Genomic DNA, 21,677 nt, shown 5'->3' with positions numbered 1-21,677 from the left:
TATTCTGGCAATATGTTTCTCGTTCCTCTTAAACCTTCCTCAAGCTGTTCTCATCTTGCTTCTCCGTCATGCACCGAACGATGAAGAACAGGAGGACCCAAGGCAGACCCAAAGAGGCAACAATTTCTTTGAAACACTGAAAACAGTTCCTGACACATTTTTGTTAAGTCTTCATGAAAATCTATGAGATTCAGTCAGCCTCAGAAAAAAGCCTCAGAATAATCAAACACACTAAAATGCATTTTTAACAAAACATAAGGCAACGAAGTTAAACTTCAGTATAATCTGAATTTAACACAGGTTTTCAAATGTGCCTGCAGACGTCACAATTACAACCATGAAAAAATATCCATAATTCTTAAAACTGTAGGAAGTGATAGCATGTCAAAACATTCACTAGTATTACTCTGATTATCAGATAAAAATCACTGTAGTCCCATTTACAACAAACTACAAGATGAAGGTAAAAATATAACCCACACAGGAAATTTACTGAAAGACCTTCAACCAGGCGGAATGCAGGCTTTTTGTATCAGGGACTATAATTTCTACAGACATTAAAAAAAATAATCTGTTCAGGTTACATTGGGAATTAGCTTTGTAGTGTTTTAAAAAATATTTTAACGTTTTATTATTTCGAGGCTTTATGAAAGGCTTACTAAGAGTTTTATATTTTTATAGATTCCCTTGAAGATGATTTCATAACACATCAGGAACTTTAAAACTTTCATTATTTTCCTTTTTAAAAAATGTATTTATTTATTTTTTGCATCTCCCTGGCTCCTGTTCTGCATCTTGGTACAGCAGCTGAATGCACAGTAGGTTTGACATAACCTATCGTAAGCAGACTAAGGTTGCCAGCTCTAGGCTGGGAAATTCCTGGAGATTTGGTGACGGCGCTTGGGAACAGCAGGGTTTGGAGAGAGGGAAGATCCCAGAGGTCTATGATGCCATAGAGCACATCTTCCAAAGCAGCCATTTTCTCGGAACTGGTTGCTTTAGTCTAGAGACCAGTTGTAATTCTGGGAGATCTCCAGGCCCCACCAGGAGTTTGGCAACCTAGCTCAGACATTCGAGAAGACAGCTAAATTTAGCAAACAACCTTTCTTCCCACACTGAGTAATGTAACACTATTACAAGATTTCTTGGAAGGCCATATGCTGCTGTCCAAAAGGGCAACTGAGGAACCAGCAGGAGTGAGGCAGGTGGTGATCCCAGAATGGGCGGTCAGGTAGGGGCCTGGGCCACGGCCTGCATTATTTGCATGACCCTTCAGCCCAGGTTGAAAAAGAACAGCAGCAAGCTAGAAAATGCTGTCATTGCTCAGGGTCTTTCTTCTTCTTCCTCATCCCCTTGAAGTCCAGACTGCTCTATTGTGCCCTTCTACAGGGCTGACATGCCTAAAGCACTTACACTCCGCTTACAATATTAACTTCATCCCAGGGATTGCCTGTGGCTTTCCCTTGTGACAGTCCTAATGGCCCTTTAGACACAGGAACTCCTTGCTCTGTGAAGTTTTCTAACTCTGCAGCATGTTCCTAGTTAAGCCGCCAAGTCTGGTAGTCTATTAGGGACTCCCAAACCCTGAACAGTTACATGCCTATATTCTTATTGCTACCCCCTGAAAGACCCTCCCATGTTCACAGTTTGGGTTCCCCCCACCAGGGACAGAGGATTCCCATGTAATCTTTGGACACTGCTGCAGGGTTAACTACCACCACCACAACGATACACATAAGGATGCCATTAGTATTTTTTCCCTTTCTGGTGAGGGATAAATGGGGGGGGGGAATCCTTTTGTACTGCAGGAGGAATGGGGTAGGGAGCAGCTGGGTCTAGGGTCACCAACTCAAGATTGGGAAAGGTGGGGTTTCGGGTGGGGAGCACCTCAACAGGGTATAATGCCATACAGCCCACCCTCCAAAGCAGCCATTTTCTCCAAAGGAACAGATCTCTGTAGTCCAGAGATCAGCTGTAATGTCAAGTGATCTCCAGGCCCAATCTGGAGGTTGGCAACCCTAGCTATGTCTGAAACAACAACAATAATAGTGAGGCAGGTGTGCATGCCAGTGTGTACACATGCATATATGCCTTCATGTGCTGAGTTTAGAAAAAGGAAGCCACAAGGCATTGTTTTCAGACATAGAAGAGAGACCTTCAGCTACTTATTTCTATTTATTAATATAAAGCCTGTTCCTCAATCTGTAACTGTGCTCCTTGATCATTTTGTGTCTCGCTAAAAGTGGGGGGATGCATGGAATTGGTTGAAATAGATGTGAAATTGCTTAACATAAGAGAGCCCTTGTTCCTTGACTCCAGGGGATTACAGAGGACTAGCCCTTGATGCTTGATAACAGAAGGTGCAAGAATTCAGGCCGGGATCACCTCTCTCCTCCCTCAAAAACTGCAAGCTCCCTATCAGCACAATTGCAAGACAACGGCTACATCTATAGGTTTCAAATTCAGGAGCCCAATGGACTGGGTTCACCTCAATTGGCCCTGCCAACCCAGCAATAGGATGCATCAGACTGGTGGGCATGGCAGATAGGGGCTGCATCAAGATTGTCCAAAGACTGTGCAACTTGCGTTATTGGGCTCTTGTTTCGAGCGACTAAAGAGATGGTTGGGTGCAGAAGCAGGCAAGTCAGGGTATCCATAAGTGGCAAACGGCTTGTTCTCACTAAAGTAATAAACCTCTGTTTGGGATGAACTACTTCAGATGGCAGGTACGGTGTCAGCTAACAATTCTGCCCCGTACCAAAAAAACCAAAAATCATTTCTTACAGTATCCAGCATCAAGGAAAAGGGCTCCAGCCTAGCCTGACACACAAGCGTTTTTTCTTTAACATACAGGGAATTGTATGAAGGAGCATTCACAGCCATAAAAACCCTCACTGGTAGTCTGAAGTTTTTAAACCCAGACAAGGAGGTTCCCACTGAAGAAGTCGTCTCACACAGTTGAGGCCTGGAACTGCCACAATCCTTAATTTACTTTATTGGAAGACCAGCAGTATCTCCTAACTAATAAAGATGTTTTTGAAAAGACATTATTTCTAAGGAGGTAGAAACAGACTGCATCCAGACAGCAGCCCTCCCCGCTCCCAGGAAAATGTCACACTCCCTTCGCTTCTGATCTGTAATCGACAATCCACCTTTCTCCTATACCCAGGAGACTGTGGAAGGTAGATTAAGGATTAGAAGTGATCAAACCATCTGCTTTTGCTTAAGGAAAACCTTGTGCTTTAGGGGTGGGGCACTGGAGCTCCTGAAGACTCACATGACTTTTTGAACTGATCCTCAAAAAGATAGACAGGGATGTTTTTATGGAATGCTTCCTGCAGTCCTGCTTGGGAGTTACAGCAATTGCCTAAAACTATGAGAATCTGGTTTGTGATTGCAGACTGCTTTCTAATTTCAGCTGCTTAGGGAGATGCATATTGAGGAAGGAAGGAAGGAAGGAAGGAAGGAAGGAAGAAAGGAAGGAAGGAAGGAAGGAAGGAAGGAAGGAAGGAAGGAAGGAAGGAAGGAAGGAAGGAAGGAAGGAAGGAAGGAAGGAAGGAAGGAAGGCTAACAGAGAAATGATTTAGCGTACTTGATTTAGGGTACTTCTTTTGAAATGAATGTTCTTTGCAAGTCAACCCTCCCACCCATGAGATTCATCTTCCTGTAAAATACTGCAAACACATCCATGAACTCTGGGCCTCTGCATCTTCGTACCAGTTGCACATATTAATCTACTTCTCATGGGCCCAATTCAAGCTCCTATGACTTTCCACAAAGTCTTGTCATGGATCTCTGCACTGCAGGATAAGGACAGACAGACCATGCCACTGAAGGCAATGGAAGTTGGTTAAGAAGGCAAGCCTCCTCCTATTCAGCACTGCCTTTATGGCCATTTCCTTCCCCTTCCTTCCTAGCACAAGCCTAGAGCTGGATCCTTTAAAGTTCTCCCTCCGGCAGAGGAGAAATGACTTTAAGACACCTGGAATAAACACAGCAGAAACAGGGTGGACCTAACAATAGACCCTGAAGGTTTTGCGTTTTCTTTTTCATGTTGCTTAAGGTATAGGAAAAAAAGTTCTTTCAATTGCTACCACACTGGAGATCTGCAATTTTACTATGACATTATGTAAACATTGAGTTCAGACCACGGTGGGTTGCAAATAGTGCAGAGTTCAAGAGTTTAACTCCTTTGCCCTTTGGCGGTTTTCTTCTTTGATCAGAATTTGGGACCATCCATCACAAGCTGGGTTCACTTACCCTCCCCAGCTTCCTTCACCTCCCCTTCCACCTCCCCCCCCAAAGAAAAAGGTTAAAAAATAAGAATAACTGGAAAGTGCTTGCTCTGTTCCAACTAATTTTTCTTGAAAAAAGAAAAGAGGCGACTCCCTTCTGCCCCGACGGGCTCGGTCCCCTGCTGCTCCGGCCTCAGCAAGGGAGAGGGTCTGCTGCGTCGCTTGGCTCCTGGACCACTGGAGAAGGAGTAAGTCGGCTGGCTCCATTCCTTGGGATGTTTGTCCATCAGCTGCTGGTCAATGACCCTCTGCATATCGTCCTGCAGCAGGAAGAAGGAAGGCCATTAAGAGGAGGGGCGGAGAGAGAATGCTGTAGTTGTGAAGAGAAGGGCTTAACTGCAGGGGTGCAAGGATAAAAACTTTATGGAGGGGGAAAGAAGGGACAGTGATACAGACTGAAGTTGTGCATGCCACATAAAACTGCAGGGTCCGCCACTATATCGAAATGGTAAAGTTTTATCCTTAAAGAGGACTGTCCCAAAGTCAACCTGTAAGCTTCCAAGTAGGGTTGCCAGCTCCAGGTTGGGAAATAACTGGAGATTTTGGGGAGGGGAGGGGAGGGATGACAGCAGGGTATATTGCTATAGACTCCACCTTCCAAAGCAACCATTTTCTCCAGGTGAACTGATCTCTATTGCCTGGGGATCAGCTGTAATAGCAGGAGATCTCCTGGAAGCTATGGCAAACAACCAGGAATTATACACAGCTTAAGAACATAAGAGAAGCCATGTTGGATAGGCCAATGGCCCATCCACTCCAACACTCTGTGTCACACAGGGGCCAAAAAAGAGAGGAGGTTCACAAGTGGGGCTAGAAGTCCTTCCACTTTGTCCACCCCCTAAGGACCAAGAATAACAGAGCATCGCTACCCCAGACACTTCCAACAATATGCTGTGGCTAATAGCCACTGATGGACCTCTGCTCCATATTTTTATCCAAACCCCTCTTGAAGCTGGCTATGCTTGTAGCTGCCACCACCCTTGACAGTAGTCCTGGAGAGAACCGTGTAACAAAAGCTACACTATTACACAGTTGTAATACACGGTTCTTGAAGTAACAGACAGACTAGCTGCAATTGTTAATTACGGTATTTGAGCATTGGTTTCAGATTCACAAATGATCTGTGATCAGACGAAGAACATCACCAAAACGCGCGGAAGTTACCTAGGAGGCGTGTCATCCTTCAATCTTTCATAATTTCATCACTGGATTTGTCATCAGAATTTACAGCACCGTGGGAGTAACTTGGAGTACCTGACAACAGCAAGAGTAACTATGGACTCTCTAATTATTCGGACAGAGTTTACATTTACGTTTCATAATTAGAATCTCAGTACATTATTGGAATGATTGATGTGCTATTGTAATAAGTGGTAATATTTATGTGTACTAACTATTAGCAAGAATTTTGTGTGTTTTTAGCACTCTAGTTGTAATAAGTAGAAATAATCAGCAATTTGCAAAATACTGCAATTGTGAAAGAGTGCAGCTTTTGTTACATGGTTCTCTCCAGGACTACCACTTGGAAGCTGGCAACTCTGCTTCCATGGCAGAGTGGATGTCTGAACCTGGCCTCCCAGATCCTACCCTAACCACTACACCACACTGGTAGTTGAACAGAACCTCCATATACAGAGGCAGTATGACTGTGCATACCACATACTAAGAGATGAATAGGAGGATTGATGCCTTCAGGCTCTGCTTTTGGGCTTTCTGGAGGAAGCTGGCAAGGAACAGAATGTTAACTCAGGTTTATGTCTAATCTGTTCCGGAAGGGTCTTCTTTATCCATTTAACTATTTTTAGTCCTACCTTCCTCTTGGCACAATACGTCCTACAGTAATTAAATGAAGTTAAAACCTAAATAAAACAACAAACCCCACAAAACACACTCCCCTCTAAAAGATGCCTGCTGTTCATAGACCATCAAAAGCCTTAGCAAATCAACAGGACTTGCAGCATCGCTTAAAAATCTTGAATGAGGAGCATCCCTTGCTTCTTTGGGGACACTATTCCACAGAGTGGGAGCCACAAATTAAAAACCCCTGTCTTTGGCTGATGCCAGCCACACCACTCTATTTGTGGCAGCAGCCAGCAGGTGGCAGTCTCATGACCACCTCTGAGGTACAGGAACATAGGCAAAGAGGCAGTCCTTCAGGTATGTGTGCCTTACATGATGAAGAGCTTTACAGGCCATAACCAGCACCTTGAATTGAACTCAGAAACCAGTGGGCAGGCAATGTATTCTCCCATTGGCTAGCCCCTGACAACAGGCTGTCTTCTGTTCTACTGCAACAAAGGTGTTCAAGGTTACATTACTAGTGAGGATTCTGAGTGAATCATTCTCACAGCTGCAAATTCCCCCATAGAAATGCAACATCCAAGCTGCATTTTAGCTACCTCTTAAAGTTCCATCAAAGTTGTGCTGGACCTTTTGTGTAGGGTTGCCAACTCCACCTTGGGAAATTCCAGGAGGTTTGGGGAAGGCACTCAGAAGAGATGCGATGCCAGAGAGTCTAGTCTCCAAAGCTGCCACTGCCTCCAGGGGAACTGATCTCTGTCATCTGGAGATCAGTTGTAATTCTGGGAGAATTCCAGGCCTCACCTGGAGGTTGGTAACCCTAGGATTAGCAACATCAGCCTCACTGTTTCCTTAACCATGCATGCCCATTATATTCCCTCTTTGAAAGTGCTTCCAATAACTTTGTGGAGGTTGGTGCCATGGAAACAGCATTCGAGAGGCAGAAAGAAATAAAGGAAAGATGTAGGGGGAGGGGGGAGCCTTTACATTACACTGTTGGAAAAGGGAAAGGAGATCAGCTACTGAAATCTATACAAAACCCAGAAAACTGAGAGCCCATTAATAAAACTGGGATGATGGAGCAGTTCTTATGCATAACAATGGAAAATCAAGACACTTTGCACAATACATAGTATTTTGCACTTAAGACACTTTGCAATTAAGACACTTTGCACAATACATAGTATTTTGCACAAAATTTAGAATCTGCATGTATTGTATGGCGAGGAGAGTCTCTATAAAATTAATTCATATTTACAGTTCCTGATTGGCCCTGACCTGGGTAGCCCAGGCAAGCCAAGTCTCATCAGAGCTCAGAAGCTAAGCAGGGCTGACCCTGCCAGGAACTTGGAAGGGAGACCTCCAAGGAATACCAGGGCCAGGTTGCAGAGACAGGCAATATCAAGCTGCCTCTCTGAAAAATGTCCTAGCACCCCTAGGCATTGCCAGAAGCCACCATGATTTCCAGGCATACAAGCACGGACACACACACAATAGTATACTAAAAACCCCAAAATACTAAAAAACACTACCAGTTCCTGATTTACACTGTTAGGCATGAAACTCAATGAGGTAGAAACAAACCGAAGTTTTGTTTCACCAAAAAATATTCAAAGAGTAAAACAGAGAAGGAGCAGAGAAACCTACAGATATTAAAATCCACGAATATACTACAGTATATACTATAGTGGGAAGAATGGGGAGGGGTAATCTGCTCTTTTGCAACAGTTTTTACCCTGACTGAATGTATCAACTTCATTTACACGCTGCCTTACTCCCAAAGGGGGACCCAACGCAGTTTACATCTATCTCATTCTCTCAACAACCCTGTGAGGTGGGCTAGGCTGAGAGTGTGCGACAGGCCCAAGGTCACCCAGCAAGCTTCCGAAGGTGAGAAAATTATGTTAATAATCTGCGTTTAAATTTAAGAAAAAACATAATTTAAAAGCGGGTGACAAAAATCCTAGCAAGAATTCACAAGAATTCTGAAAAAGACAGAACGATGCAAACAGTCAGCTGTCAAAACAACTCAATGCTATTACAAGGCTCTTGTTTTTATGTGCAAAACGGAGGAGAGATAGAAGTGGATGGTATTTCAAAAGATTAAATTGATGGATGTGGACAGATTGGAAGGCTGGTGCAGCTCTGCTGTTAACGAGGGAAAGGGGATTGGTATTAGGCTCTGGAATCACCTCTTCCTCAGGTCTTATCCTCTCCTGCAAGAATCCACATCCCTTTATCATGGTAACATCTTTCATCAGACCACCACCTAACCATGATTAACACAAACTCAACTTCTGAAAACAAAGGAGAAGTCAGTATTCTATGGAACTATGTAAATAGGCTGTTTTCTGAGAGAATTGGGGGGGACGGGGGACTGGTCCTACTTGAGTGAGGAGGAAGGAAATCTCCAAGGACAGGATTGGCCTGCTCTGCAAATGCTTTCATTTAATCAAAAGATACATACCTCACTTTTTAATTAAAAACTCCAAAAGCAGTTTTTAAATATGGAGTCATATACCAATTAAAATTAACAAGATGAGAAAGGATAGCAGGTCAAGTACATCCCAAAGGTATCAAACGTGAGGGAAAGGAAATTGCCACACTAAAATCATCCAGGTTAGTACAGAGCCAAATCTTCAATGGCTGCCAGAAAACAAGCAATAAGAAAAGACAAAGAGATTTACTCCCAGAATGCATTCCATAATCACAGTGCTCTACAGTCACACATCCCAGCTCACTACCCCCCAGACAGCAAAGAGTTGCACAGCAGGACTCCAGATGTTGACTGGAGAAGTTGGGTAAATGACAACGGAAGGTGATGACTCTCAAGACCACTTTTTTGGGCTTTGATCACCAACAACAGCTCCTAGAATCATTGCCTAACAAAGATGCAATCAGTGTGGCTGGGATACTCCATTTGATAAGCACTAGTTAATCTAGCTGCTGTATTCTGAGCTAGTTGCTTCTCAACACTTTTAATAAAACATGTTGCAATAAGCATTTCTGGATGTTACAAAAGGGTCCATCTGACATACCAGCCTACAAAGGTTAAAAAGTACTGCTCTTCATCACCAGATGCTTCCAAGGATCCAGATCTATCTCCATTCTACACAGGCTGCAGCCCTGTCTCCAGATCAGCTGTAACATCGGCAAAGAGTTGTATCCCATGCAATATCTCTGCTGGAGGAAGGGTTTTTACAAACAGTTGAATGGGCCTTCCCAGCCTTCCCATCCATCTGCAGCCTAACTCCCCCACCCACACACACACAAATGCTGTTCTTGCGGGACAATGGAATCCCAGGAACATCAGTGAGGAGTTGAAGGTCTACCATGGGAAGGTGGAATTGGTAAAAGCTACCCTCCTTTCCATACATGGAAATTTCCAACCCCAAGATCTGCCTTATATGAGAAAAAGTAATCCAGACAAACAAATGGTTGCCCACTCACTGCAGTGCAGTGCTGCAGAGGGACGGACAACTTCATCTGTGCAACAGTGATTAGCTCAACATTCACTGACTGAAACCCAGGTCCATTATGTATCCCTGTACACAGAGAACTCAAGAGAGATATTGCACATGTTCATCACATATTCATCTTGCCCTTCCTCTCTAAGGAAGTCCTCCATTTTATCCTCACAACAGATAAGCTAATGAAAGATAAGCTGACAGTATGTAAGTGACCCAAAGTCACTCAGTGAGGCTTGTAGCTAAGTGAGGCTTGTAGCTAAGTGAGGATCTGAACAGGATTAATCAGTTCTAGTTCAAAAACTTTCACTGGCATTTTCCAGATTGCCTTAATGTTCCATTTTCATTCCCCTATGATACCATGTTTTTTTTCTTGTGCCAGACAACTTTCATCTCTGGGCTGTCCTAGTTTTTCTTAATCTCCCCATTCTTTCCTAAATTAGTTTTCCCTGTACTTTTTTTCGTACTCAAAATGTGAACAGTTTTCTCCATCTCATGGATTGCTGCCCAAACCCTCCCAGAAAGGGCAGGTTTGGGCACTGATTTTTAAAATTTGTATGCCAATGTTGCAGTGTTGGAGGGTGCCTGCACTGAAACAAAAGTTCAGTCCCATTAGGAGGCCCAACACCAGCAGCCAATCATTGCCTTCCTTACCACTCCTTTGTGCACCCTCAAGAGCACATTCTAGCATATCCTTGGGCACCATTTTCAAATACATTTTGCAGCGCATGCAGCTGCCCTGAAAACGTAATGGAAAGAAACAGGTTGATGTGAACTGTGTATTAATGCAAGTCAGGGAAAGGAATTCAAAATGCCAATGAGAGAGAACGTTCAAACATGGGAAAAGAAGCAACCCCAAAAGGGTGAGAGACATACACTAGGTATGATCTCAGGTGTGGTATGCAGGGAATGTACTCGTAAGGGGATTTCTCAGCCCCTTGAAGCTGCTGAACTGCGGCAACAGTTCGGTGCATGCAGAACCCCCTCCTTCGACCTGACCCCCCCCCCGGAAAACCAATCCACAATGTGAATGTGAACAGATGGAACACTGACAGAGAAAAAACAAAGAAAACATGTAAGCATATTCATCACACCGATAGCACAATCATGGTAACCACCACAACACCAATGAAAACCTGGAAGGCGACTGGAGTCTGGAAAGCACCACTGACTCTTTGTTGTAGATACAGCTGGCTCTCAGGATATACAGGCCCTTCACTCCATGCACACTGCCTTTCATAATAATGGACATTAGACAGACAGACAGATAGATGAATGGATGCGTTTCAGCAGGGCTTTTTTTGTAGCAGGAACTGCTTTAATAAGATCAGGGTTTCCCAAACTTCCCAGCCCCCCCCCCCCCCATGGCCCAGTTATTTTTATACTTCTCCTTTGTGGCCCACTAAAATTTGGGGGTGAATCCAGGAAACTTTGGGGGTGGAGCCAGGAGACAGGAAAACCTGCCTCTTTCTTCTATAGAGGTCTCCAAGGAAAATGGAGCTCAGGCTTTGCAGCTTGTGTCAGTCTTCAAGCCTTTAACTGCACAACACAGAGACATTGGGGGATGGAAGGAAGGAAAACGGAGCTCAGGCTTTGCAGTCTGTGTCAGTCTTCAGGCTTAGCTTTTCTCTGTATTACACAGAGATGGGGGAAGGAGGGAAGGAAAACGGAGCTCAGGCTTTGCAGCCTGTGTCAGTCTTCAAGCCTAGCTTTTCTATGCACAACAGAGATACGGGAAAGGAAGGAAGCAGAGCAGAGTTCATGCTTTGCTGGGGGCAGGGCTAGCTTTGGCTTTTCTTGTGACCCGGTATTGAAGCTTCCGTGGCCTGGTACCGGGTCACGACCATGCAAATAGGAAATGCTGTATTAGATTACACACCCCTGATGTAGCCAATCCTCCTGGAGCTTACAGTAGGCCCTGCACTAAGAGCCCTGTAAGCTCTTGGAGGATTGGCTACATCAGGGGTGTGTGGCCTAATATGCGAGTTCCTGCTACAAAAAAAGTCCTGCATTTCAGTATATGAAGATCCTTTAATTATCAACCAGAGGGGAGGGTGGTGAAACAAGCCTAGGTGCTTGTCATGAACTATGAAAGTTCCTTGCCTCCTTGGGTCAGCATGAGAGAGGGGTCACAATATGAGAGGGCTCTAGTGTAAAAAAAAAAAGCCATATTAACCAATAGAGAAAAAATGGGATTTTCAAGCTCACATGCAGATTATCTCAACAAGGGCTTGGTTGCTAGGAGTAACCATCAAATGCAAATGAATACCAATGAGACTCACACCTGTCTACTCTTAACATAACACTGGCATCCTCTCTGAACTGATACAACCAGTGAATTGACCCTAGAGAGCGTTTACCTAATATCTGTAACAGGTTATCCTTTCTCTTAAAACTGCTGTTAGTTATTGGCAAAAGTTCCTTTTGATACTGTTAAGTTAATAATAATAATAATAATAATAATAATAATAATAATAATAATAATAATAATAATAATAATAATAATAATAATGTTTTTATTCCAGCACAAGCTTTTGTGGACTACAGCCCACGTCTTCAAGTGACATGAGCAAATCCTCATCATGCAGAGATTTTATGCAATTTAATAATGTTCTGAGAAGATTGAACTAAAGTGTTTAAAAATCAAGCCTACTACTGTGAGGAATGCAGAAGACCCAGCTTGCGGAGAGACAAAATTTCACATGGGAACTAGTGACAGAAGGAACTGTTTGTAGGAAGAGGGGCAGAGAGATGATTTTCGTATTTTGATGCGCAATAACCAGCCGAACCTTAGAAACATAGAATTGGAAGGATCTTCAGTCATCTAGTCCAATCCCCTACACAATGCAGGGAATTCACAAATATTTCCCCACACACACACACACACCGCTAGTGACACCTGTCCCATGCCCAGAAGATGGCAAAAAACCTCCAGGATTCCTGACCAATCTGGCCTAGAGAAAAATTGCTGCCTGACCCCAAAGTGGTGATCAGCATTTCCCTGGGTGTGTAAGAAAGTGCCATGAGAAATAAGCACCGATGCAGCCCTTCCTGCTCTTCTTCTCATGATCTGCCTTCCTTGGTTCAGCGGTACTGATCTAGAGGGTGCAGTAGGAAGGAGTAATGAGGACATAGGGACTTTCTTTCCCAGGAATATATGAATATATGTATCTGCACCCGCAGCTCCTCCTTGATTACCTATATAATTGCTTTTATGTGCAATTGAAGAATTGTCCATTGCCACATTGAGACTAGGATAACAGGCACATAGCTGAGGGCAACTTCTTCTCCCAAAACCCAGGACTTGAAGATAATTTCAATCACTAAGACTTCTTGAAAACTTTTGCCATCATCCCAACTAAAAACTGAAATCATTCCCCCAAAATTCCCATGTTGTTTCCTATTCTATAATAAACATGAATGCCCCCATTTCCCCAAGTTAACAAGAATGCCCGCATTTACAAAAAAATGTGAACCAGCCCAGTAGATATCCCCAGAGAACAAGAAGCAAGTTTGTTTTTGCTAGTATATCAAAGATTGCCATTAGGCAAACTCATGAGGCTCATAGGATTACCCATAAGCATAGCAAGATCCAATTCCAAGAGTTGGATTAGACTGCATGAACTCCAGCCAACAGATGTCCTTATGTGATACATTCAAAAAAGGTCATGAAGACCAGCTCCATGCTGCAGGGCAAGACCATTTACGCCGCAGCAACACAATCCCTCCCCCATCACATAGGGATGCCAGCCTCCAGGTAGGAACTGGGGATCCCCCAGAATTACAGCTCATCTCCAGACTACAGAGATCAGTTCCCCTGGAGAAAATGGATGCTTTGGAGCGAGGACTCTATAGCATTGTAACCCACTGAGGTCGTCCTCCTCAGGCTCCATCCCCAGATCTCTAGGAGTTCCTCCACTGGATCTGGCAACCCTAACCCCCTCTGGACAACCTGCTCAAAGCAGAATTTTGCATAAGACTGTACTGTGAATAACCCAGCTTTCTGTATCAGGGAATACCTGATGATATAGGAACATTCTCAGACATATGAACCCTAGTCTTCCCCACATGATATACAAACATATGAAGTTTCCTATTACTGGTCTACCAAACCAAACAGAGTTTATTCTGTTAGTGACCCTCTACAATCTAGAGAATCTAGAAGAGTTTCCCCCAGTGTTGGTATTCAATATCCTTTTAACTGAAGTTACCAGGGATTACTATACAAAACATGTGCTCCACCACACAATTATGGGCTCAGACAGACACGCAGTTCTAAAATTTTATAACAGACTATTACAAGTATCTGAGAAAAGGAAGCATGCTTCAAAAAAAAAAGAGGCACAAAGAGACAAACCACCAAATTAAAAAAGTTTCTTGTTAAAATGTGTTATGACTGTGAAAGATGGCAAGAGAGATTACAGAGGATCAACAGACGCAAATGAATGGGACTCCGTAGATACTTTCTTTCCTTCCCTGAGATGATGAAATTGACACTGAACTGGGATGGGATGGCGAGAGGATGAGGTGGGTATGGCAGAGGGGTGGGAGCTCACCTTAAAGGCAGGAGGGGTGTACGACTAAAGCTGTTGCTACAGGAACTGAGAAAGGCCACTAGATCAGAAACCAAAGGAGCCATATAGTAAAAAGCCCTGAGGAAGCAAACTGTAAGCACAGGAGAGAAGAGAGAAAACGAGAACACAGAAGTTGAAAACAGGAGAAAAAAGGGAAGGTTTCTGCTGGGTTTATGAATGAAGGGTGGGGTGGGGGTAGGAAATAAGGCCTGGTTCACACATACTTGTTAATTGCTTGAGAAATACAACATCATCAGGTGGGAGAGACTTGCATGTGTAAATAAATAAAAAAAGGTAAAGGTAGTCCTGTGCAAGCACCAGTTGTTTCCGACTCTGGGGTGACGTTGCTTTCACGTTTTCATGGCAGACCTTTTACGGGATGGTTTGCTATTGCCTTCCCCAGTCATCTACACTTTCCCCCCAGCAAGCTGGGTACTCATTTTACTGACCTTGGAAGGATGGAAGGCTGAGTCAACCTTAAGCCAGCTACCTGAACCCAGTTTCCGCCAGAATCGAACTCAGGTCATGAGCAGAGCTTGGACTGCAATACTGCAGCTTTACCACTCTGCGCCATGGGGCTCTTCTTTCTGTCACCTCAAAGGTAAAGCTTTTTTTCCAACAGTGGAGTCCTTTCACACACTGAGCTGCCAGTCATCAAGTGTAGGGAAATCAAGCAACTTGCTTGCATGAGAGAACCTGGCCCAAGTGTCAGCATGTGTGTTCTGTACTAGGCCACATTAAAACTACCATCAGCTTTGTCTCCTCCAGACACAGCTTCCTCCCATCATAAATAGCCAGTCCCCTTTCCCCAAAAGTTAGGAACCCTAGTTATTGGGGGGGGGGGATTCATGCCTAATAGAGATCTCCCAAAACATCTCTGATTTAATCCAGGCCCACCAGATTGTTCAAAGTAAAATGGCCACATTCTCTAAAGTTTATCATTCAAGTGAAACATGGCCATTTTCTACACCGCATACTACAGTATTCACAAAATCAAAACAAATAAAAACCTTTCTGGGGGCAAAAGTTTGTAGATCTCCTTATGAAAACAGCAGTAATCTCTTGACTGTACTCAGAACGAGCGCAGTCAATTGTTGCTCATGTTGCTATGGTACTGTTTGAAGCAGGCTGTGATACAAGTTTGATGTTTACTGTGCTATAATTCTTTAGGACCATTGTCTCATTTTGAAATCTTCAGTAATATGAATATGAATTGCCTTGTGACCACAGGAAGTAGGCAAGACTGTTTCCATGAAACAATTCTTTTATTAATTACGCTTAATTTTGCTAATTATGTTAGGATGATTCTCTTCAACTCCATTAATTTTGCTCAATTTTGTGCTAATTTTTAAAGTGCTTTATACCATTGTTGTTTTTGTTGCTGTTTTTATTCTTCCTTAAGGAATACTTCTGTCTACAAGGCACTCAAAAGTGTTTCCAAGGAAGATTGATGGGCTTTATGTAGAGTGATGATCTGTCGGGTGTCGCACTACTTCTGGCAGGTGAATAAGGGGAGGGGTTTAGCCCTCTCTTACCTGCCACGCCTCAAGCTGCTGTGAAAGATTAAGTTTCTGCTGTATGGCATCCAAGAGCTGACTATTCAAAGACATCATATCAATCTTGCACTTGGCTAGTTCCATCTCGACAGCATTCTTCCTGCAAAGCACAGCAGAGATGATCTCAGATTGTATAAATACAGAAGTAGTCCAAGGAACAAAATTCGATTTTAGAAGTAGCTCAACCAACATGGGAATCAAAGTCAGTCACACACTTATGAAGCACAAGTTCTGTATTAAAATTTCTGTTGCAAAACTATATCTTCCATATCTTGTTTACTTCAGACTTAAAGAAAGTTTTTTTAGAGTGAAGTTAAATATCATGTCCAGTTCCAGAGCCTGGCTGGTCCAGCTTTTTCTGGGCCCAGTCCTCTGGAGTGGTCTACCAACGGAACCCCAGTGCGAGGCCAGCCACATCAAAGACTACAAGTTTACTAGGCAAAGCTAAGGTAGCCATTCTACAGTGGGGTCTGGAGATCTCCCAGAATTACAACTAATTTTCAGGCTACAGGGGCCAGTTCCCCTGGAGAAAATGTCTGTTTTGGTGGGTGGACCTTGCTGAGGTCTCACCCCAGGATCTATCCCCAAATCTCCTGGAATTTCCCAGCCTGGAGTTGGCAACCTTGGCCCAGTCTCAAGTGAGCAGGCACTCCAAAGTCCTTTGCAATGCTGCAGAGAATTCTGGTACACTCTCTGTCTCTTCCCTGCTCTCCTGTATTGAGAGGCAGACAGTTGTATAGCCCATGTTGGACAACACATAGGGCACCCTCCTAACCTAGACTGCTCAAGCATAGACAAGTCCAAAAGCTGGAGCTGGGCCTGTCCCAACCTTACATCGAAGATAAAATTAAAAGACTACGGAGGGAAAAACAAGAACACTGGAGAAACAGAGTAAATATTAAAAGAGCTAAGTAACAAAAGACTGGAGGCATTTAGAAAATCTGAGATCAGTAAAATTGCCCCAGCAATGACATTATTCTGGACAGTGCACAATGGAATGGTGTCCTCTCACTCATGTAACTTATGTCTTGCATTGGGGCTGGCTTATATTCCTGACCTTTGGAGGCTCATGACATGTGCTTTACCTGTCACAAAGTTTTCCCCCTAAATGTAACTGAAACACGGTCCTTATGAACAATCCATGCATGCCCTAGGTCTCTGCTTCTATTCTGTATATCGTGTCACCAATCTTTTCTTTAATGAGAGCTACTTCTGGGTAATGAAAAGCAGCCTAAGCTGCCACACAGAGCAAAAGAGACATCAGGTCAGTTGAGTGAGCTTTCCTGAGTTTTTGAGTCTCATGAGAACATTCTCTCCTGATTTATTTTCCCCCTGGGTCTTCCATGGGTTGCACAAACTACTCTTCAGTAGCCAGAAAGCACCAATAGCTTGCAATCTACCATTCAGGGATCCCTGCTCTGGATAAACTATTCAAGCAATCACCGCAAAATATTGTCTATTTCCAGATCTCAGATAATACTTAGCTATGATTATTAACATTGAGCAAAATGTTAATCTTTATGATGGGCAGAAAGGAATATGAGGCTGCTATACTGAGGTAGACCATAGGTCAGTCTGATCTAGTAGTATCTGTACTACCTGGAATTGGGTCTCCTGCAGGCGTCCTTTCTAGTCCTTAAGATCCTTTTAACTGTAGCAACCATAGACAAAACTTGGGATCCTTTGCAGAGCAAAGTGTGTGTTCTACAACTGAGTTTTGGCCACTAACTAGAGTATATTGCCTAATGTGTACTTCTGGGGTGGGCACAATCTCCCCATTCAAGGTGAACCTGTTGACAGAAGCTGAGCCACCCACCACAATGTTATTCCCAAAGGCAGTGCTCTATATTTTTCCATGTTGTTCAATAAGAAACATTTCTTAATGTGAGGGAAAGGGAAGGGTTGTGGCCATGTGACATCAATGGGACTGAGGTTAATCTTGTCCACTGGTGTGTGGGCAAGGGACAGATTTTGCCCCCTTGTCAAAACTGTTATTGCAGCCCTTTTTTCACATAACTCAGTGAGAGCCAATGAAAACTAAGCTTGCCTCTGATCTGAATCCCATGGGTTGCGTTTCCTAGCAGACACCCAGAATTTGACAGAACCTCTATGAGTTGCTGCGTGGGTGGGTATGTATGCACCACTGGTCATTCTCATCATCCTACTAAAAATGCCTGCATAATAAGGATGCACTCACTGCCTCTGAAGCAGTGAGTAAAACAAGTCCACAAGAAGCTTATGCTGGAATAAAATTTGTTGTTCTTTAAAGTGCCACGAGATTCCTGTTTATTTGTCTGCAAAAGCAAAGCAGCCAGATCAAAGGCCGCCATATGTTCCTGCACTGTAAATTTCCCCACCACTGAATGAATATTAAACACTGGGATTCAAGCATCCCCAGAAAGGTAGCTGGTTTCCATAGATACAGGAGAACCAGTAACCCACACGCACATGAAAATGTCAGAAGCTGCCTTTTGCATCAAAAATCAGCAGTTGGAGAGTTCCCTCCCTCATCCAACAGATGGCGCTGCTGTGGTGGCTCTTTAAAGGAGATTGGTATTCTTCCTTGCATGCCCAAAGTGCCCCTTGAGATGTGATGACCAAGTCCTTGAAAATAACAAGATTGAGCTGTTGTGTGGCTTCCCCTAACAGAGATTCTGTAGCATCACTGGGTATGGCAAGAAGAAGAAACAAAGCAATAAGCCTGTTGAAGATATAACTAAGATTATGGGATACATTCATTTAAAAAAATGTACAGATTTTGGGTGTCATACTAAGGAATGCCATACATTCATTTTTAAAAAGAAAAAATTATAGATTTAGGGTGTCATACTGAGGAATGCCACAGTGGATAATTGAATTAACTGTTAATCAGGACCCCCAAGTTTGAATCTCATCACTGCCAAGAATTCCATAGAAATAACTCCAGAAGAGCAGCTATTTTTGTATGTGGTGACAAAATTACTCAGGAATCCAATGGCACCTCAGATGCATGTATAGGGTTGCCTGGTCCCCTTTGACCACCAGCAGGAGATTGAGAGAGGGGAAGGTTCTCAAATACAAGTTGGGAAACTCCTGGAGAGCTGGGGGTGGAGCCTAGGGAGAACAGGGACCTCAATAGGGCGCAATGCTGTAGAGTCCAGCCCCCACAGCATCCATTTATTCCAGGGAAACTGATCTCAGTGCCTGGAGATAAGCTGTGATTCCGGAGAATCCCCAGATCCCAACTGGAGGCTGGCATCTCTATGAGAAAATTACTTCTGACTTGTGAAATTTTATGCCGAATCATGTTTTGCTATAGTCTTTAAAATACTGTTGGACTCCTGTGTAATGAATTAAGTAGGTAACCATACTCAATTTATCTCTCACTAAATGTCACAGGATAGCTTGTCTGTCTCATTTGGATACAAAACAAAGGGTGGGGAAAGGTCTATTTTTATTTACAAGCAAAGGAATGCAAAGAGGGGGATGAACTAAACTCTCAACCCTATCCCACCTCTCCCCATCCTCACTGGATCACATAGCTTTGTGCATTGTTCTCTCAGCCCAGCTCCAATATCAAATGTGAGTCAGGTTGATACAAATAGAAGCAGAGCACAGAAAGGTAAGATGTGTGGCAGCCTAGGTGGTGGTGTATCACTCTTCTCATCCATTTGTTCCTATTATGTGAAAAAGACCCTCCCTCCCATCCCCAGCTGTATACCCAATAGGGCAGCCATGCCAACAAACGCATGTGGGCTTCCCCTGTGGCATCCTTCTTAGCTGTTTTAAATATTCTCCAAAGCATGATATGAACAGTTATTTATTCAGTTCATCCATAAGGCCCAACTCTAAAAGCCACCCAGAGATAAAGGAAAATGCAAAAAGAAAAGAAAAGAGGGAAGAACAATTTTTGCAGGAATGTAGGCTATTTTAGTCTGATCCTTTCAGCAATACTTCAGATTCTGCTCTGAAATTTCACTTTTCCTTAACCACACACACACACACACACACACACAAAAGTAAAAATACTTACAAAGAAAAAGAATACAACATATTTTCCAGCTATGCAGGAAGAAATAAACATACTCCAAGTTTCCAGTACTCTGGCCAATGAATTCAAAGACAATGGGGTGAGCAACCAGCAGTAGATACTTGTGTTTCTAATTTTGTCAAAATCAAGTATAATTTTACTATAATTTAGCCATTTAAAATACAGCCCATGTATTTAGGCATCTGTTGTTCTATAATGACTTCACTCCACCCCATTCCACACCGGATTTACTTTTTTTGCAATACCATTCCTGGCCATTGTATCGAGCTTTACTTACTGGGCTTCTACCCAAACATTAACAATGCTTCTTACTTGGCAATCGCTTCATCTCGATCCCTGATGGCCTTCAAGAGTTGTTCACTTGTGTCTTTATCATCAACTGTCCCACGGAGTCTGTCCCTTTCCTCTTTAAGGGAAGTCATTTCTACGCTCAGCAGCGTTACCTGGCAAGAACCAAGAGAAAATCTGTGAAAGATCTGGGACTGAGGATACTTCCAGGTTGCCTACCCTGAAAGGACCACAAAGAAAAGATCACAGGCAATGGCTAGGCAGTCACCACAGCACACCCACACCATAATGACATTTGAGGGCAACAGAAAAAATGACTGAAATTTTGCATGCTCTGTTTAAATGATGCTAGTCCTTGCAGCTTGAAACCATGGCTTTCTAAAGGTCACATACCAGAATGCAAAAAACAAAAAAGCCTAAAACTATTGCTGCCAATAGTTAGGCCATTCACATAAAGCGTAGGAATCAGCTTGTACTTTTCAAATCTCCAGTTTGAAGCTTGTGGTCCCCACGGCTATCTGAATGCTGTGTTAGAATAATAGAAGGCAGAGGACCCTAGAAGTCTTTTCAAGATACATCATGTTGTTCACAGGAGAGATCCAGTGTTGTCATACAGACCCAAGGACCATGCATGCTATTTTTTGCAGCCTGTCTTTCATTCTTTTCTCCCTCTTTCTTCAAAGCAAAAAACACAACTCTTCCCCTTCCTGGAGGCTTGAGGCAGTGAACAGCAGCTGAACGATATTCATAGGTCTTTGTCCCTTAAAGGACTCATCAAAACAGACCATATAAAAGAATCCAGGAGGAATGAAGATGGTTGGGGGGGGGGGCTGGAAGGGAGAGAAGGGAACAGGTTTTAAAATCACTGTTCTCAATGGGGGGGGGGGACCTCCCACACATAGAGAACAATCAGTTTCTTTGAACATGGGGGAATGGAACAGCACAGGAGAACAATTCTGAACAAATTCAGAAGCAAGAGTATAGAACTTATGTTTCCCAGCCTCCCTCTCTCTTCTGGCTTTGATAGCACTCGGCCACTGCAGTGGGAGAGGGGGGGACCTGGCCAAAGAGCAGGTGTGCAGATGGTGTCTGTTCCAGCAGATTTGGCTGTGTTATTTTTAAATTCTGTTTATCCTTAATCCCATGATTTTCATTATATGTATATATTTTTAATCTATGTGCTTGTTAGCTACCTTGAGTATGAGGCGTTAATGGGGAACGTCACATAAGTGATTATATAAATCAATTAAATAAAATCCATACATGTCTGTTCAAATGTGTCAAACCCATCATGTAGAGGAAGAGGCTTACCTGGCTGTGGAGTTGCTGCAGCTCTTCCAGGCTTTGCCTCAGTTTCCCCCGTTCACCTTCCATTAGCTCCCTCAGGGCTCTTGAGTCCTCACTTGTCTGCTTGAGCTGTTCTTCTAAGGCATCATCATCACTTCTCCGAGAGTTCTGGCAGTAGAAGGGAATAAACTTGTTCAGGCATCACTTGGGGTGGAGGAAATACACCATTAACACTGTCTTTACATTATTCCTTTTTAAAATTACAGCATAGGATGCTTTTCAAGGAAGCACTATTTATATACCACCATTGCTGCATGCTGCATTAGTGCACTAGAGTAACAAGCAAAAAGAGACAGGTCTATGCCCCAAAGAGCTTACAG

At 43.4% G+C, this 21,677-nt stretch overlaps 1 protein-coding gene across 2 annotated transcripts in view; it reads right to left on the bottom strand.

Annotated features, from left to right (window-relative positions):
- Positions 1 to 4,099: 4,099 nt before the first annotated feature.
- The window catches only part of BICDL1 (BICD family like cargo adaptor 1), a 77,234-nt gene continuing 59,656 nt past the window's right edge, over positions 4,100 to 21,677 (bottom strand). Inside the window, exons 7-11 of one of the 2 annotated variants that reach the window (XR_009555951.1) lie at positions 21,322 to 21,465; positions 20,035 to 20,165; positions 15,672 to 15,792; positions 14,119 to 14,227; positions 4,346 to 4,555 (exon numbers count right to left, since the gene is read on the bottom strand). Coding sequence is in view for 1 of the 2 variants with exons in the window: in XM_060249031.1 (XP_060105014.1) it covers positions 4,355 to 4,555; positions 15,672 to 15,792; positions 20,035 to 20,165; positions 21,322 to 21,465 (597 nt within the window). In the remaining variant the exon portion in view is untranslated. Of the gene's footprint in view, positions 4,556 to 14,118; positions 14,228 to 15,671; positions 15,793 to 20,034; positions 20,166 to 21,321; positions 21,466 to 21,677 lie in introns of both variants that reach the window. The other variant, XM_060249031.1, reaches the window with a different exon arrangement.

This window comes from Heteronotia binoei, chromosome 11 (genome assembly GCF_032191835.1).
Source record: "Heteronotia binoei isolate CCM8104 ecotype False Entrance Well chromosome 11, APGP_CSIRO_Hbin_v1, whole genome shotgun sequence".
Classification (NCBI taxonomy): domain Eukaryota; kingdom Metazoa; phylum Chordata; class Lepidosauria; order Squamata; family Gekkonidae; genus Heteronotia; species Heteronotia binoei.
This window is presented reverse-complemented; position numbering and strand designations above follow the sequence as displayed.